Genomic DNA, 17731 nt, shown 5'->3' with positions numbered 1-17731 from the left:
TGTGTAAAAGGCATTTGTCACAGCAGACATTTAAACTTGTAATAGCTGGAAAAGACAGGTGTAATTAATTACAGCTCTGCTTCATGTTGGTGTGCCAGTAAACTATCTCCCTTGAGTCAGTGCGCACCATACCATGACCCTGGAACTGACACACCCAAAATGCACCCATAATTAATGTTATTAATTACACCTGCGCCTGGAACATGTCTGCCACAAAGCGCTTAATGATATGTTCTTAAAACAATGTGCTGTGAGTGTGAGATAAAACAGTCCAAGATACCATTACTCTGAGTTTGTCTTGAAAGAACTGCCACACTGTCCTCTCAATTCCTCTCTAGGCTGTGTTCATCTCGGTCAAATAGTCAAAACATTAATTCCTATGTCATTCCTAAACATTTTTCCCTGACCTCGATGGAAAACGTCATTAGGTCAAGGAAAAATGTAAAGGACTGTCAGTACCCAATCCGTACTGGAAACCCGATTATATGGACTGGGCAGCGAGTAGGATTTAGGAAAAGAAAACTGCGGTGCTAAGAGAATGTGATTGCACTTACACTAGGCTACGTAATTACTTAATGTTTATTGACGTGGGTCTGATGTGGTGAAACTACATGTACAATGTAGGGCCTATCGTTTGCTTTCGTTAACGCCTGAATGGTGCATCACTTTAAATGTTGCTGCTGCAAGGAAATGTAGGACGGGATTATCTCCTTTCCTTTAGTAAAGGATGGTCCAGTGTACCCAATGCTAAAGGAGATAAGAAAGTGAGCATTTAACCTTTCTTTAGAATTTAGAGAATTTGACCAGCTCTGATCATGGCTGTCACTAAATACTTCAGAGTCATTTCACTCAGTTAGGAGCTTTCCTGAGCAAAATAGACTATTTGAATGCAGCCTGTCTCTTTAAGCATAGGGAAAGTTGAAAATCTGGTGAAGGAGTAGGATAATGGAAAATGTTGTAAATTAGCTAGTGAAAGATTAAAAAAAAGAGTTCAATACATCAGATTTTCTTTTACCAACTGATTGGAGGTTAAAAGAAAAGTATATAGCTTCATAATTCTTCTACAGTTAAGTTTATTGATGTAACGCTATTTACTTCTATTTTTGACTCATCTAATAATCTTTCACTGCATTTTGTGTGGTGTCATGTTGTGGTGCAATATTTTTTCTTTAGCATTTTGAAGTCTCTGTTAGGAAGATGAAAGTAAAGACATTCAGAGAAAGAAAAAGGACAACATGTGACAAACGTCATTGGCAGACACCAGACACCTGTACATATTATGTCGCGTGGCCACAAAACAGATCTCCCTGTCTCCAGCAAACATTTCCTGCCAGGTATGTGTTACTGTGATAAACCTATGGTAGTGAAATAGGATACACAGGGATGCAACATATCTCACACTATGCCTGTCATTCCGGGCCACTTCTCTGCTGACAGAAGTGTGTGTTTTGGCTGTTTGTCCATGTTAGCGGAAGCCAGTCCGAATTGGCTGGTGATCTATTATGCGAGACATGTCCTGAAAGGATTAACACCTGATGGCTAGGCTAACACTGCGACTAACTGGAAGAGGTCAGGACAACGAAAGCCATACCTCTGCATGGTCGTTTGATTATTGTCCCTCGATTTCTGAGAGTAGTGGGAGCCTTGGTTCTCGACTTACTGTACTATACTCTGTCCATTCCTGCACAGACCTGTCTGAATCGGAGTCCAGTATAGCTCAGAAGGTCACTTGCATCACCCTGTGCAATCATCTTAGAAGGAAAGTCACTAGATATGAATGTGGTTACGTAAAACCAAGACCCAACAATGGCATGAGCTTTCATGTTACCCAAGCTTTTCCATATTTAGTAGGCCTATCGACCTAGTTGATCACTCTGAACCTTCAGTCACAACAGAGTACACATGTTTATCTGTGACCTAGTTTTGAGTAAACAACAATCTCCGGCCTCATTTCCTTCCAACAGGAAGGCACAACTTCTTGTCATTGCTTATCATTGGCTCCTAGTAGAAGTGACAGCTGTCTCCAGACTGTCCCTACTGCCCCCTCCTCCACCCCCATGCAAGGGGACTTTATGTATGGTGTCATGGAGGGAGACGCGAGTCTGGGATTAGCTCATTAAGAAGGACATCTTTGATCCCAGGTTATCTCTCCCATTTCCACTGCAACTTGATCATATTCCGGCTTCAAAGACACACACAAGTGCACAAACCCGCACGCACACACACACACACACACACACACACACACACACACACACACACACACGTCCAAAAGGGCCTTAAAGCCCTGGAGAGCAGGGCCCAACAGAGATGTGAAGTGTAGATGTGCAGCAACAGCTAAACGTCGTGTCAGGTTTCTAGGGGCTCGTGCTAAATTTAACCCTGTGATCCTGCAGCAGGCAGAGGGGTTTAAATGCCAGCCTACAGTTGCTCCACACCAGTTGTTCTCCACACATCTTCCACTCATCACAAACTAAAGCCAGGGACGAAGACAGGCATACACACACGAACACTCCGACAGACACGCTCCAGGCGCAGGACCGAACACCACATACAGTAGAGCAGTTCCAGGGGAAGCAGGAATCTTTGTCCCCCCTTTCAGACCATAACGTTGTCCAGTATGGAGCTTTTCGAGACCAACCCTTACTTCTTCCCTGACCAGCGCTTCTACGAGGGAGGGGACAGCTACTTCCCCTCTCGCCTGTCTGGGGGGTATGACCAATCTGCCTACCAGGATAGGAACTCCATGATGGGCTTGTGTGGGAGTCTGTCTGGGGGTGTTGGAGTCGGAGTGACAGGAACAGAGGACAAAGCCTCTCCGTCCAGCCTGTCACCTCACTCCGAGCCCCACTGCCCGGGTCAGTGCCTGCCCTGGGCTTGTAAGCTGTGCAAAAGGAAGACGGTTACCATGGACCGTCGGAGAGCGGCCACAATGAGGGAGAAGAGGCGTCTGAAGAAGGTAAACGAGGCCTTTGACGCTCTGAAGAGGAGCACCCTGATGAACCCAAACCAGAGGCTGCCCAAGGTGGAGATCTTGCGGAGTGCCATCCAGTATATTGAAAGGCTGCAGGCCCTGGTGTCTTCCCTCAACCAGCAGGACACTGAAACGGGACAGCAGGGACTGCACTACCGACCCAGCCAGGCCCAGCCCAGAGTGAGTAGGACAGAGGTGGGATGATTAGGGTCACATATTCGACACTGAGAACAGAGCCAAAAAGCAAACAGAAAAAACAAACAGCGAGGCAGAAGATGTTCAGACAAAGATGAAATGTCAAGTAGAGGAAGAGATACACGACATAGGCAGAAATTGGAAAAATGGTCAATGTTAAAATGTTTTGACGATGTGTGACTTTGAAGAACTGATACACCTCAATGTCTGCTTCCAAATAGATCACCGTGGCTAAGTTTTGAGGTTTGGGGGAATAGCTGGTGTATCCATCTATGTATTTAGACATAAAACGAACAGATCCACTTCCTGTCATTGTCTCACAGTTAGAATGTTTTGGCTTATTTGAAGGTTCAAAGTACAAAATACAGTATATCAATCCAACAACGACTGTCTCTGTCAAATGGTTTGATCTCTTTTATATACACAAGTGTATTTTTTGATGGAAAAGTCTTGCTTCTCTTGTTGAGATACTGTTCATCATGTACATCACAGGATGGATTGGCGGTGGTGTGTGTGGTATTACACTGCAATGTAGTGTGCTGTGTTTCTGTGTGGGGCGGGATATGCCCTGTCATAACACAGAGTGACTGACAGCAACTTCTGTGTGTGCATCTCCATGGTAACAGGTGTCGTCAAGTGAGCCCAGTTCAGGCAGCACCTGCTGCAGTAGCCCAGAGTGGAGCAGCACACCAGAGCAGTGCACACAGAGCTACAGCAGCGAGGGTGAGTACAGTTCATACACAGTCCCATTAGACAGCAATAACAGATCCGTGCACACTCGCTCAGATACTCAATGTGTGACTGGGTCTCTTTGCAGATCTCCTGAGTACTGCTGACTCTCCAGAGCAGGGGAACATGCGTGCCCTGACCTCCATCGTGGACGGCATCACTGCAGCAGGCGGAGCTGTGGCCTTTTCTGTGGACATTCCCAAATAGACCCTCCACACAGCGGACCCATATGTGCACAGAGAGCCACAGACAAAATGACAATTGGCAAAGCAGGCTGATAATCGGTCCAATTTAATTTATTTTTCAGCTCTACTGATCTATGTGTCTTATGCTAAAATTTTAATATAGTGATTTGTTTGAATTGTAACTCTGCTGATCAATGGGTCTGCTAGCCAAACTGAATTCCTCCTGTTCACAATGAGGCCTTATTCCCTTTATTCCCTGCCTTATCCTGCGGTCCAGGCCTTTCTGTCAGAGCTATAGTAGTCTAACTAGAGATTCAAGGACTTTACTGCATGAACCCAACACCTAGTTACTAGATTGGATCTCTGTTAGGTTTGCCTTCAGTCTCATAGAGCCAGAGAGGAACGACAAAGCCTGGTTTTCTCCTTACTTAATTTAAGTTTTCCTCTTTTCGAAACCTTTCCCTTTCATTCTTTTTGTGTGTGTTTTAATGCTTAAAAAAACATGAGTTTATTTGTGGGGCCAATATGTACCATGGCAGTTTGACCAAGATCTGCTTAATTTAAACTGGTTATGAATGCTAGTGATGTAAATACGTTCCCTTTTTCTACAGAGTGGTTTTGCCATTTTATTTTTTATTTTTTGCTAACTTATTTTTGACTTTTATAACTAAGATTGTTGTGTATTTGTAGATGTTCTGAAAAGTGATATTTTCTGTCCAATTCTTGCAATAAAGACCATTTTCAATACATTGTCTGTCATTGTCTTTAACTACCAATGAGATATTTTGACTGTCTAACCTCAAAAGGAACACAACATCCAAAATCTTTAAAAAAAACAGCTTTACTTATGTCTATATAGTGTCATAAATACAGTTCACTTTTTTGAATTGCCAAATAATAAAATCTTGATTTGTCAGCATTGTTTCACACCTGGAATAAAGACACATTACTCATAGCTGCCACATAGCACATTACACCTTTTAGACACCTTGGAAAAACTCAAAAAAAAAAAAAAAAATTGTACACCCATCCAGCACTTTACTTGTCCATATGCTGTTCTCATTGGATGAAGAGTTGGTCAGCCGAGAGCACTGACTGCTCATTAGCACGTCTCCATGGCAACTAAATGGGAGGTGACGGGACAGGATTAGAAGAGTCCCTCACATTGAGCAGTTTTACGTGTATATCATTGGCTGATGTTGAGCAGCAGTTTACAGTTTGATTTGAAAGAAAGTAAGGAATCAACAAGAGGAGCTACAGTGTTCACACTACCCATCCACAGAGAAAAATCATGGTCACCCGGCTGGGGTCAGCCTTTCACACACAAGTCTCGAGCAGAGAGACTCATTTGTCCACTCACTCAATCACACACACACAGACACACTCTTCATATTAAAGGATTCTCTCTATTCTAGGCTACATAGTGTCATACTGAAGGCGAGAGAGGCGAAAAGAGGAGAGGTAACAGCTACATAGTGTCAAGAGAGAAGGAGGAGGGAAAAGGAAAGAACAGGAGAAGAGGCAAAGAGAGTCTGAAGAAGTCTGAAATTGGACCCATGAACCCGTGAAGGGTCCTTGTAGAAACACACCCCCTCCTTAGTGAGACCCTCCCACTAACGATTCACACACTTACAGCATACAGCAAAAGACACACAAAGGTCCGACACGGAGATAAAGAGAAAGAAAGAGAAAGAGAGAGAGAACAGTCACTATCGAATACAGGGCATTGGGTTTCATACAGCAATTATATTGTATTCATTTCCATATATATTTCCAATATATATATGTATATATATATATATATAATATTTCTATAAAAAACATAAGTCATCGATTTTATGTACAAAGACAATAAATGATTAATACCTTGCATAACCGGTAGGGGGGCAATGTGCAGTGGGATCTGCCATTTATACAAGTAATCATCATTCCCAAGTCCAAATCAATGACTTGTCACCATTCCTTTAAATCTTTTTTACACTAACCAACTATTGTGTTGCCTTGGACATGATGACACTAAAAAATTGGTTTGAACTTGACCATGTTGAGAGATTAGAACCAGGACAAGAACCCACAGCTGAGATCAGGGGAGCAGGAGCACAACACCACAATAACAAGGCTACTGGGAGCACTGGGGTAAACTGGGAGAGACAGGGATGAGTCTCCTTTACAGCAGCGAGCGCAGCCAATGAGCACTCTCAAGAGTTCAAAGGTCAGAGTTGGCCTCTGTATTGCACGTGTCCGAAGGAGAGAAGAGAGGTGAAAGATGGGAGGTGAGGCCGGGCCACAAAGGGATGAAGATCACTCCCATGTGGCACCCAGGACTCCCTCTCCAGATTTGGCATATCACTCTCAAAAGGCCGCAAGCATGTGTCCGTATAGGTAATGAGAATGCACTGGAAGAGAGAGAAAAAAGTGAGGAAAGTGAGAAATGTCATTATCGTTGTACAAAATGCTGTTGTGTAAATTAATGATTCCAAAAAGAAGAGGCTAAAACTCACATTGTTCACTAGCTAGAAGGCTCAAATCTGCCAGACACACATCAATACATTAGCCTGGTACTGTAAAGTTAGTGCCACAGTCCTGCCACATGCCACGCAGCTGATCAATGCTGGTTAAAAGCGCAGTGAGCTGTAAGTTCAGCAGTTTCAGGTAGAGCTGGGCAATATATTGATATTATATCAATATCGTGATATGAGACTAGATATTGTCTTAGATTTTGGATATCTTAATATTGTAATATGGCATAAGTGGTGTCTTTTCCTGGTTTTAAAGGCTGCATTACAGTAAAGTGATGTCATTTTCTGAACTTACCAGACTGTTTTATTATTTGCCTTTATCCATGTAGTCATTATATCCACATACTGATGATTATTTATCAAAAATCTCATTGTGTAAATATTTTGTGCAAGCACCAATAGTCAACACTACAATATCGTTGCGGTATCGATATCGAGGTGTTTGGTCAAAAATATCGTGATATTAGATTTTCTTCATATTGCCCAGCCCTAGTTTCAGGTATGGTTTTGTTAGCTTACCTGTTAGCATTAGCGCTCCTGTTAGTAAGCAGAGAGAAGTTAGCATGAATAGGTCCGCACGGCCGAGGGGTCAAGTCTCTGGGTCGCCGGGGGAGGAGCTTGAGCGGACGTGGCACAGAGGGGTTTGGTCGCAGCAGGACAGAGAGGACACAGCATGCAGTTAGTCAGTCAGGACGGGCAGAGAGAAGCACACAGATACACACAGAAAAGTAAATAGGCTGAGGTAGAGGTAGTTTGGTTAGTGTTGTAACACACCTTCAGGCTGGAGCTGTTTCTTGGGCATTAAATGAGCAGAGGGCGGCATGGACATGGAGGGCATGCGGAAGCCAGCAGGCAGCGTTTCCATGGAGCCCGCCATCATGCCCAGCCCAACCCCTCCCTCACGTGCTCGAAACCTCTTGCGCCACGATGGAGAGCGTCGAAAAGACTTGTCATCCCCACTCTAGAGTGACAGGGAGAAAAGCGAGGTCAGACGACCTGCCCTTATTTTCAACAATTTGTTTTTGATCAAAGCAGCTGCTTGAGAGGTCACCTCCTCTAGTCGACGGTCGGTCCCCAAGGCTAACAGGTTGTTGAACTCCCTCTCCAGAACTTGCCGTGCCTGAAAAACAACACACACACAACCTCTGTGAGCAGGAACCACAGTAAAGGTGTGGGTTAGCCAACCAGGGGCAAAAATGAACAGGAGCGGATGGCAAAATGTCAACGAAAGCTGTTGAAATACCTCTAATAAACAGGAAAAGTTGTTTTGTTTACCTGTAAATATGAACTGTGGGCAATACATCTGTAATAAAGCCTGTGATTGGGATATTCTGAGTGAGAACAACAGAGGCCTTTTGATCAGAGAACAACTGTTACTGTATAGAATCTGAGGCAGAAGTAAATGTTGGCAGCATGTGGCCAGCAGTAGAAGGACATGCTGACTGCACAAAAACCGCCACCTCACCAAAAAGTAGGCCTAAATCAAATAATCACATAAAAACCTCAATAACTGTGACTGTTGAGCTTACAGTGCTTAGAACAAAAGTGTTTAGGATATTCATATTCATAAGTCATACAACATAAAATAAATCTTATTGGTACAAATCTCAGGTTTATATATTTTATTTCATAATTCACCACCATATTGCTGGATCATACAACACTTGATATCTTCCTCCCAGTCAGATCAGTTGGATCATTGCATGATGAGTGTAAACAGTTGTGTTTTCCTCTTTAACCACCTGTGTATTCTGCATAGGGATTTGCAGGATGAGGGCTAGGCTGCTGTAGTCGAAGGTCTCGTCCAGAGAGAGTAGCGCTCCGTGGACACCGCTCTCCAACAGGTTGCTGCTATACTCCCTCAAACCAATGGACAGGACCCAGTGGATCACCTGCTCATTGGTCCACACCAACACATCTAAAGTAAAAGAAAGTGGCTCAGGCTGGAGGTACTGTGGCACAGTGAAAGAGTGTCAGCGCACATCATTACCGGCAAATAAGAGCAACTCGATTTTAAGTAAGTGAGCTAGAAAGAGAGAGAGACAAAGATATAATGTGCATGGCCACATGGTGTCAACTCACTGGCACACTCCCTTTGTTCATTTAAAGCACAGCTGTCAGCCAGCTTTCCAAGTTGGAACAGGCGGTGCATATGCGTGTGTGTGTGTGTGTGTGTGTGTGTGTGTGTGTGTGTGTGTGTGTGTGTGTGTGTGAGGGCAGGACTCTGATTTGACATGACAGCTGAGTCAAGTTCATGTGCAGAACTCAAGGTCAAAAGGGCAAGAGGGTTGGTTAGATCTAAGTGTGTGTGTGTGGACAACTCTTGGTATGTGGAGCTCTGGATTATAAGATTGTAGGCCTGCTTCAGCTGGCGTTTTGACAGTCTAAGGGCAGAAACATTGTCCACGCAAGTACGCAAACGCAGACGCTTCGAGCCACCACTCGATGGCCCGATGAGAGTGTGGATGTGTGCAATTTTGTGCACTAGTGTTTGAACGTATGTGTGTGTGTGTGCGCTTGCTTTTTTTGTCACTACGTATCAGGGTGTGTGTAAGTGTACCTTTCATGTCGTGTTGGCTGTCCTCTCTCCGGTGATCCAGGTCTTTCCTGTCATAATTGAGTCTCTTCAAGCACATAATCCCATACTGCAGACTAGCCCTGGTACACATACATAGAAAGCTCTCTTAATGTGCAATTTCTCAATGCAGTTTTTAACTACTTCGTTTATCTATTTATTTATTATTATAGTGTGAAATGTATGAATGAATGTATGGAGAGAATGTGTTTTTTAACTAGTGGCACAATACAGGAGTAGCAAACTGAATTTCGTTGTATATTTTTAATGATGCAATGACAATAAAGGCATTCTATTCAAAACACACACACACACACACACACACACACACACACACACACACACACACACACACACACACACACACATACGTTACGGAACAAACAAGCTCACACACAAACATAGAAAAGCACAAGCACATTTGCATCATCTCCATTGCTAATACGCCCAGTTAGCAGATGAAAGGGGAAGCTGATCAGACAGCAGTTAAGCTGATCACCATAGCTACAGACCTATGGAAGCTGTCCACCATCTTGAGGTGGCTCCTCAGGTCCTTCTTGGTCAGGTGGTCCAGCATACGAGCGTCCACCAGGCACTCCATGAAGTAGGAGCGGTACTGAGGCAGGCCGAGGCTGGGCAGCCACTCGTTTCCAATCCACTCATGATTCATATCGCCATATGCCAGAGTCTACAGGGAGAGGAGTACATGATGTTACTAACTTGTGCAACGGAAAAAGAGAGAGTGCTCTCTGCTTTCAGGACTGTATACTGTACATATGCATGGATGTGAGACTGTTGTATGTGAAAAGACAATATGCTTTGGTGCCAAAAGCTAGTCAAGTGGTAAAATATCTGGCATTTTGTATAACTAAATTAATAAAATGATCCTCAAATTTCAAAGTAGCACCAAGTGTAACACCAAAATGCCTTTTCTCACAGCAAAAGCACAGATGTTACTTATAACACAACGGCTGCTTTCTATTTAGGTGTTCAGATCCATGGCCCTGGTATTGTGCACATTGTCATTACTTACTGGGCCATCATTCGTTTTATTAGATACACCTGTGCTCTCGATGCAACGACAAGCCAAAATATGTGCTATGAGAAACATAAACATTTTGTCTATCTCAAGAGCTGAAACATGTTCTTGGGGTTTCATCAACTGTACAGGACAGCACAATTTGAGCACATCATAATTTGAAAGGCCTTGCACAAGCACACTGATGTTTTTAGTCATTCTCTCTGATTAGACCTCTGCTCAGATTGATTTTGGGAAGAATTATGCTGGGAATTGCAAGAAGTGGAAGGAGAGTAATTACGTAGGTGAAAGGCTATTAGAAAACGAAAGGTAGTACGAAGGTAACGCCTGCACACATACTCCATGCCACAAAGGTTTAATAATAATGACAATGTTTCGATCCTACTTGGATCTTCATCAGGTCAAAATGTTTGATAAATGGAAAGCACATCCATATCTTACACATCATATATGCCAATTGGCTGACAAGCTCTACAGTATGATGGCAGGTGTGGTTTATTAAAAAACATCCAGGATGGAAAAACATCCCAAAAAGAATTTTAAAAAGTGCATCAAGTCTTTTGTTGCATGGCATAAGTGTGCAGGCGTTACCTTTTCTTCAATTACAGAAAGTCACCAAACTCAATGCACCAATAGGCCTTTTTTCACAGATGACATGTACTGTAGCCATGTCAGTAAAGGAAAAAAACAGGTTTAATCAATAAAATGAATGATGGCTGAATTCCGTTTAGCGGCTTTGGTTTCAGGGTCGAGGTCAAAATGTCTGCTGTCAAAACATCCTATTAAAGTGACAAGGGCATTTATCACATGCCAATCAAGCACAGTGTGTACACACTGATACAGTCCTGAAAAGAGCTATAATCATGTAGACTCAGCGAAAACACCTGTTGGCCGTGACTATGTAAGTTCTTTAACGCAGATAAAATTTGCAAATTGAGATATGGGATGATGCAATATGTTGCTAGCGAATGCAAACAAAATCACCATCGCTTATGTTGATTAAAGGGTCAGTTTAACAACATTACAAAAATAAATACTTTTCAACTGAGGTAAACAGAATTTAGTTTGTGGTGCCAAAGCATTAATAAAATGTTCCAACATGACACGAAATGCCAAATATTCTGTCTCCCTACTCTACCTCTGTGTCCACTTTCCCAATTACTGTGTACTTAGCATAATATTGAAGGTGAATTGGCTGCCTTCTCTTATTCAAATACACGTATGACGAGTGTATGTTAGTGAAGAGCGTGGGCACGGATTCAGACTGTTTGTGCAGCGACCTCACCTGTGCCCAGCTGCCCTCCTCATTGTCCTGAGTGGCAGCATGATAGAGACAATTTACAGGGTCAGAGAGACAGGGGATAACTAAAGACACACATGTTGCACATTCAGAAATACATGCACGCACGCACGCACCCACACACGCACAAATGCACGCACACACACACACACACACACAAACACACACAATAGTTTGAGTTTTCCCTCTGCAATTGACCTTTATTACACATCTCCAACACTCATATCATTAATTGAACTTTTCATGGAGTCACAGGTTACATCCGACATACACATACAAATACCAGCACGAGCACAAAAATGCATTAGTGTGTGATGTAGTGTGTATATAAAGGGGTCTTTCAGGGGATGACATATGTGTGTCACAGTGAGGACAGTGTGAGTGTGAGAGTGTTGGGTGGGAGGAAAAGGGAGGGGAGCACCCAGATGGTACTGACCGCTTTAGTGGAGGAAGCCAGGTTCTCCATCTCTTCATGAGTCACCCACACATTTCCGGAGGACTGCTCAAAGGACGAAAACACACCCGAACACACACATACATACACACATGCATACAGAAGCACGCATATATGCACAAAAACACACCCAAGAATGCACTTGTGTATATTTTTACACATACCGACCCCCACGCGCGCGCACACACACACACACACACACACACACACACACACACACACACACACACACACACACACACACACACACACACACACACACACACACACACACACACACACACACACACACACACACACACACACACACAGACAAACAGACAAACATTGTGTTGAGTGATGCCAAGGGAGGGAGTGTATTTCAGGCAGGTAGCTTTTAGCTATATGTGGCACTATTGTTTTCCTACAGAACCCCATGCAATTCATGGCAGCGAAAACAACACGTCACACCAGTACTGTGGTCTGAACAGAAGAACAAAAAAGCAAAATAGAGTGGGAAGTTATCACCCCAGGGTGCAGAGTGAAGTTTTGCGTGTTTTGTGTAGGTCAGTGTGTTCATGTTCACAATCCTGGATTACATTTTTGTGTATGTTCATGCGCTCATTTATTTATTTGTTGTTCGTTTATGCACATTTGCGATCATGGAGGGGTATTTGTTGTATTATTTTACCGTTCTGGAGGTAAGTGGTGCAGACGGGCTGGTGAGGGACACCATCTCCTGGATGGCCAAGCGGAGTTTGAGTCGGTGCAGAGGATTGCTGATGCCAATCTCCCTCTGAATCTCTGTGTCGGACAGAGCTGACATGATGGCCCCGCTCTTCACGTTGGCACGACAGGCTGCCACATACCACGCTGGCATACCCACCCACAGCTGGTGAGAGTCATGAAGATATTCAACGTCACCACCATTGTCGCCATAAAAGGTCAGATAAAAAAGGGAAGGGACTGCAGATCAGGCTGTCATGGTGGTCTGTCTAGTATTTCATGTCACTTTATTTATCATTGTATTAGATGTAGTAGCAGCCTGAAATAAAGACAGTAAGATAAAGGGAGGTTTTGTGAAAATGTATGTTTGGAAGATATAAAAGTAGATTAAAAGTACCTCTAGCCAGGAGACAACAGTAGGGCCGTCCCAATGGGCAAATGGCAGGCCTCTTTTCCTGGCGTCTTCCAGAAGCTCGTGTCTAACAAGGGAATCAAAAGTGGACAAAAAAAGACACAAGGAAGTGACAGTGGCCAGAGAACGGTTTAGTGAGTGTTATTTAGTGTAAAATAACAAGAGAAAGACAAAACACACAACTTCAGAGATGGAAGTTATGCTTTTACTTTTTCTTCATCCTGCGGTCCCTCTCAGCCTGTGTGCCCAGTTTTCCCAGAGTCATAGTGTCACCAATGCCCATCTCAAAGTCTGAAATACAGCAAAAGAGTTAATTTGTATCTCACACACAATCACACACTGTCTGCATGAGTGTGGAGTATGTTATGTAGTCTGCAGTGTACCTGTTAAGGCTGGTAGTGGCTGTCCTTCCCTGCCTACAGTCTGCTCCATTCGACCCTTCTCCTTCTTCCCAAACAATCGGCCAATAGATGACTTGATGCCTTTCTTCTGCTTGCTGCAAAAGAGAAAATTGTATTACGCTAAAATCTTTAGTATATTTCTGTCAACTATGAATTAGCAAGGTAAACAATTGTTTATGTGTGTGTAAAGCAAAGAGAAAGATTCAGATCCAATTTCAGCCACTACTATTTTCAAAACTTGTTGGTGGACAGCTGAAGTGGATCCGTAAAAGAATCCAAAAGAAGCCATAAGTCTGTATTGATAATGATTTATCATACTTTGCTACGTGTGTGTGTGTGTGTGTGTGTGTGTTTACCCTCGGCCATCCTCTAGACTGCCTGTGAACTGAGCAAAATTGGTTTCTAGCCGTAAACTGCGGGGGGACGAGGGAGGCGATGTCTCACACTTGATAGTAGCTTTGTCCACTTCCACTGGAGACTGGAGGAGTCAAAAAAGCAACTCCGCTCAGTCACAAAGCCACAGTCGGACAGAAAAACAGTATCATTTTAGGTGTGTTTGCAAAACTTACTGCTACTTTCCTGCGGTGTTTCCTCAAGTCACTTGGCTATCAAACAAAGCAACACACAGTTACAGATACAGCTGTTTACTATGAATATACGAGTACAGCATATAAAGCGTGTGTGCTCTCTGACCAGAGTCATGATGCCTAGATGGTGGCTGGCGTTGCGTGAGTGGTGTTTAGGTGTGGAGTGGCCACTGTTGGGCGGGGATGTGGAGGATGCCAGGGACTGTGCGGTGGCGGAGGTGGGTAGCGCCCGGGGTCGAAGTGTCACATTGAGACCGTCCATGCTGCCGCTGTTCACGCGAGACTCAATCTCGTCAGATCGGAGGTCTGCTGACTCTCTCTCCACCTGGATCATCCTGCACACACACACGCACACATACATAGTTATTTTCAACACAGAACATCCCATCAATTAATTAAAAGCACACCCTTTGTATTTTGGTAATAAATTATTACCAAAATACAAAGGGTCATTTTATTTTGAGCTTTGTAACTCCATATAAAGGTTGGAGTTTCAACATGAATGAAACCTTTAGATGGAGTTACAAAGCTCAAAATAAAATGACTTAGAAGTCCAACTTGTAGAACAAATGAGAAATAAAAACTATTCATATTCTGGGACATAATCATCATTTATTTATCATTAACTATTGTATGAAAAAATGTAATAATTCAAAAATCCTGGCAAATATTGCATTATAAAAATACCATTAGTAGCACAGACATTGTTTTTTATTTCTTCGAGGGAGTCTGGCTTCTCTGCAGCATAATCAGCATCTATTTTGCATCTACTCCCTAGCAGCATATTCTGAGGTGTCACAAGAGGACCTTGTTTACTGTAAACTGCAATAACCAGCGTCCTCCTTCAGCAAGAAACAGAACTAAAGAGCGAAGAGCCGTATCTACATGTTATCATCTTTCTATCTAATGCCACTATCAGTTGTGGGGCATTCTGTCAGGCCTTTATGCATTGCATTAACACTATGAAGCAGAATGTGCTTGTGCTTCGCACCTTATCTCTTCATTGATAGCGTCGAGCTGCTCCTGCAGCATCAGAGCGAGAGTCTGAGCGTCAGATTGGCCGCTGGGGGAAAGCAGGGTCGAGCTAACGTCATCATCCAAGTCGGACTCTGCTTCGATGTCGCTGCCGAGGAGGTGGCTGACGCTCCCACGCAGAGATGGGTAGTCCTGTTCAAACACAGCAAACACCTGGACACAACAAACACACATGAGCTTTTAACAGCTGTAGACACTGTTAAATACAACAAACATTGACCATGAACAAATGTACCTGAAGAATTTGCTTTAATGCATCAATTCTGATTAAACGCATACATGTAAAAATACAATATGACACTTGTGGAAGTATGTGGCAAGTTATGAGAAGAAATGGATGAACAGGGAACTTACATCAGACAGCATGTCCATGGCAGCAGGTGAAAGAGAGACAGAGAGGTTAGTAGAGAATGGTAAGTTAGGCGTGAAGATCCTCATACATCAGCCAGGCACTGACACTTATTAGCAAAGCAGACATGAACTGGAATAAAGCACTGGTAAGGAGCTGTATGTGGTTAGAAGAATAATTGGCATGTTGGCCTGTTTCGTGTATGTGTATGTGAGGAACTGTGGGGTTGTTTTGGCTTGATAAAGACAGCATTAACACCTTGTTTGGGTCGTCTCGTAGCGCTGACATTCTGCCCTTCTGTGCCCGCCTGATCACTGTTGTGCTGTAGTGGCCATCTTGGCCCTCCACCACAGAGAAGCGTAGGTCGCTGGCGCTACCCAGGTGAGACCTGAGACACACACATAACAGCTTTCCATTAATAATGTACATTATATAGCACCATGTTAGAGGGTGTGTATATGAGAGAGCATGTGCGGAGGAGGTGTACAGTATGTCTGTGTGTACCGAGGGTGAGTTCCATCTCCAAACGCTCCACTGCGGCGTTTCAAGTGGTCAATCTCATTTCTTAACTTCTCAATCTCTCCAATCAGCCGTTCCTGAGGGAGAGAGGGGCATTATAGGCAATGTATTCAGATTGCCTACTTAAGTAAAAGTACCAATACCTATTCCTTAAGAGTACTCCATTACAAGTAATAGTAAAGAGTAAAAGACGTACAAGTATTAGCAGTAAAATGCACTAAAAGTATAAAAGGTTAAACTAGTCATTATGCAACAGGAGGTCCCCTGTCCCTGTTATATTGGTTTGACATTTTAGAAATTACATTTATTTGCTGTCTTGCCGAGAGTTAGATGAGAACATTGATACCACTCTCGTGTCTGTACGGTAAAAATGAAGCTACATGAAGCACATGGTTAGTTTAGCTTAGCATGACAGGAAACAGCCAACCTGGCTCTGTCCAAAGTTAACAAAACTCAAGCAAGCTAAACTAACCGGCTGCTGGCTGTAGCTTCATGTTTAGCATACAGCCACAAGAGTAATATTGATCATCTTCTTATCATCTAACTTTCTGCAATAAATCAAATACACATATTTCCCAGAATGTTTCTTGAAGGTGTTCACATAATTTTATTTTCATAGCCGGTCAAATTAAGCTAATTTCAGCTACTCAATGTGTATACTGCTAGTTAGCCTAATCTATAATCATGCCTTATATTTTATAAAGTCATCATTGTGTTTTATGCACAATCTTAGCAAAGTAACAGCTAACTACAGCTGTCAAAAGTAAATACTTAAGTTACATTCCACTTTAGATTTGGGGAATATAAATTGGAAGTGAGGACACAATTGTAGTTTTCAGTGATTGATTCAAGGTGATTGATTCAAGTCCTAGTACCCTGGTGTGATGGAATTCTTCAAGCTGTTTCTGGCAGTTCTCGAGGTCCTGAATCAGGGAGTTCTAGACGGAAGAAATCATCGAACCATGTCAAAACAAATCTGTGAGTCCGAGTAGAACATGTGCTATACTGCATATTCATTTGTTCTGTGGGGCAATAACAACAGCAATATGATCTGCTGCTTAGATGAATGCATGTGTACAGGCCTTGCCTTGTCCTCCAGGGCAGCCATGCGTTCTTTCAAATGGAGCTGCAGTCTTTCATTGGACTCAGTGAGCAGACGATCCACGGTGTCAGACAAACGTTTGTTGTGTTCCTCATTCATTTTCTCTCTTTGACGAGCCTGATGAGCGGAGAGAGAACCAGACGGCGGGGGAATGACATCATCAAATTTTCTCTTTTAACACAGACTCTATTTGGGTGTATTTATGCAGCTAATCAAGCATCTCTGCATGGATTAAAGGATGAAGTGTGTATTTAGCCCAAGATCACCAGCTGCCAGATAAAGGTCCTCTTGGCCAACAATGGATCGCACAGCCAGAATGATTTAATTACAGTCATTTACGTGACAATGAAAAAAGGGTTAAACACCTTCCCTTAAATGGGAAGTGATGTGCCTAAATACATATTCTACCGTAATGTTATTAGAGTAAATTAACACAGACACACACAAACACAAATCTGCATCCTCAGAGAGCTCCTTTAACTAAATATAGTCATGAGATCGCACACAGAGAGAGGGATAGAGAGAGAAATTAGCGTTGCGTGAATTATTCAGAGTCTAAAGATAGCAGCCAATCAGTCTTATAGAAGGGGAGAGGGGGATTGTGTAGCAGCAAGATATGTGGATTTGGTTCAAATTCATGCAACAATGCAC

General features: G+C 43.1%; 2 protein-coding genes across 3 annotated transcripts in view; one reads left to right on the top strand and one right to left on the bottom strand.

Moving 5' to 3' along the window:
• The first annotated feature begins 2448 nt into the window (after positions 1-2448).
• On the top strand, positions 2449-4830 carry myog (myogenin). 2 transcript variants are annotated; one of them, XM_028575583.1, is made up of 3 exons: positions 2449-3169; positions 3796-3892; positions 3987-4830. In XM_028575583.1, exons 1-3 carry the CDS (start codon positions 2621-2623, stop codon positions 4103-4105), a joined length of 765 nt encoding a protein of 254 aa, XP_028431384.1. In that variant the 5' UTR covers positions 2449-2620; the 3' UTR covers positions 4106-4830. The 2 variants fall into 2 exon arrangements, with proteins under 2 accessions (XP_028431384.1, XP_028431383.1); XM_028575582.1 differs by having other exon boundaries at positions 2493-3154.
• Positions 4831-5957: 1127 nt separating this feature from the next.
• The window catches only part of ppfia4 (PTPRF interacting protein alpha 4), a 62803-nt gene continuing 51029 nt past the window's right edge, over positions 5958-17731 (bottom strand). The window contains exons 11-31 of the mRNA XM_028575634.1: positions 17066-17197; positions 16854-16916; positions 15964-16055; positions 15718-15847; positions 15067-15263; positions 14182-14410; positions 14058-14093; positions 13845-13966; positions 13508-13583; positions 13297-13370; positions 13073-13154; positions 12641-12841; positions 11953-12015; positions 11502-11528; positions 9690-9865; positions 9163-9260; positions 8345-8520; positions 7654-7722; positions 7377-7563; positions 7122-7219; positions 5958-6479 (exon numbers count right to left, since the gene is read on the bottom strand). Of these exons, the coding sequence (XP_028431435.1) occupies positions 7161-7219; positions 7377-7563; positions 7654-7722; positions 8345-8520; positions 9163-9260; positions 9690-9865; positions 11502-11528; positions 11953-12015; positions 12641-12841; positions 13073-13154; positions 13297-13370; positions 13508-13583; positions 13845-13966; positions 14058-14093; positions 14182-14410; positions 15067-15263; positions 15718-15847; positions 15964-16055; positions 16854-16916; positions 17066-17197 (2289 nt within the window). The 3' untranslated portion in view covers positions 5958-6479; positions 7122-7160. The remainder of the gene's footprint in view (positions 6480-7121; positions 7220-7376; positions 7564-7653; positions 7723-8344; positions 8521-9162; positions 9261-9689; positions 9866-11501; positions 11529-11952; positions 12016-12640; positions 12842-13072; positions 13155-13296; positions 13371-13507; positions 13584-13844; positions 13967-14057; positions 14094-14181; positions 14411-15066; positions 15264-15717; positions 15848-15963; positions 16056-16853; positions 16917-17065; positions 17198-17731) is intronic.

This window comes from Perca flavescens, chromosome 4, assembly GCF_004354835.1.
Source record: "Perca flavescens isolate YP-PL-M2 chromosome 4, PFLA_1.0, whole genome shotgun sequence".
NCBI classification, from domain to species: domain Eukaryota; kingdom Metazoa; phylum Chordata; class Actinopteri; order Perciformes; family Percidae; genus Perca; species Perca flavescens.
The sequence above is the reverse complement of the archived record's forward strand: the minus strand, read 5'-3'. Positions and strand labels throughout refer to the sequence as shown.

Coding starts and splice junctions, on each gene's coding strand:
- myog (XM_028575583.1), top strand. CDS start 2,621: ATGGAGCTTTTCGAGACCAACCCTTACTTCTTCCCTGACCAGCGCTTC. Junction 3,170..3,795: donor CCAGAGTGAGTAGGACAGAG/GTGGGATGATTA, acceptor CCATGGTAACAG/GTGTCGTCAAGTGAGCCCAG. Junction 3,893..3,986: donor ACAGAGCTACAGCAGCGAGG/GTGAGTACAGTT, acceptor GTCTCTTTGCAG/ATCTCCTGAGTACTGCTGAC.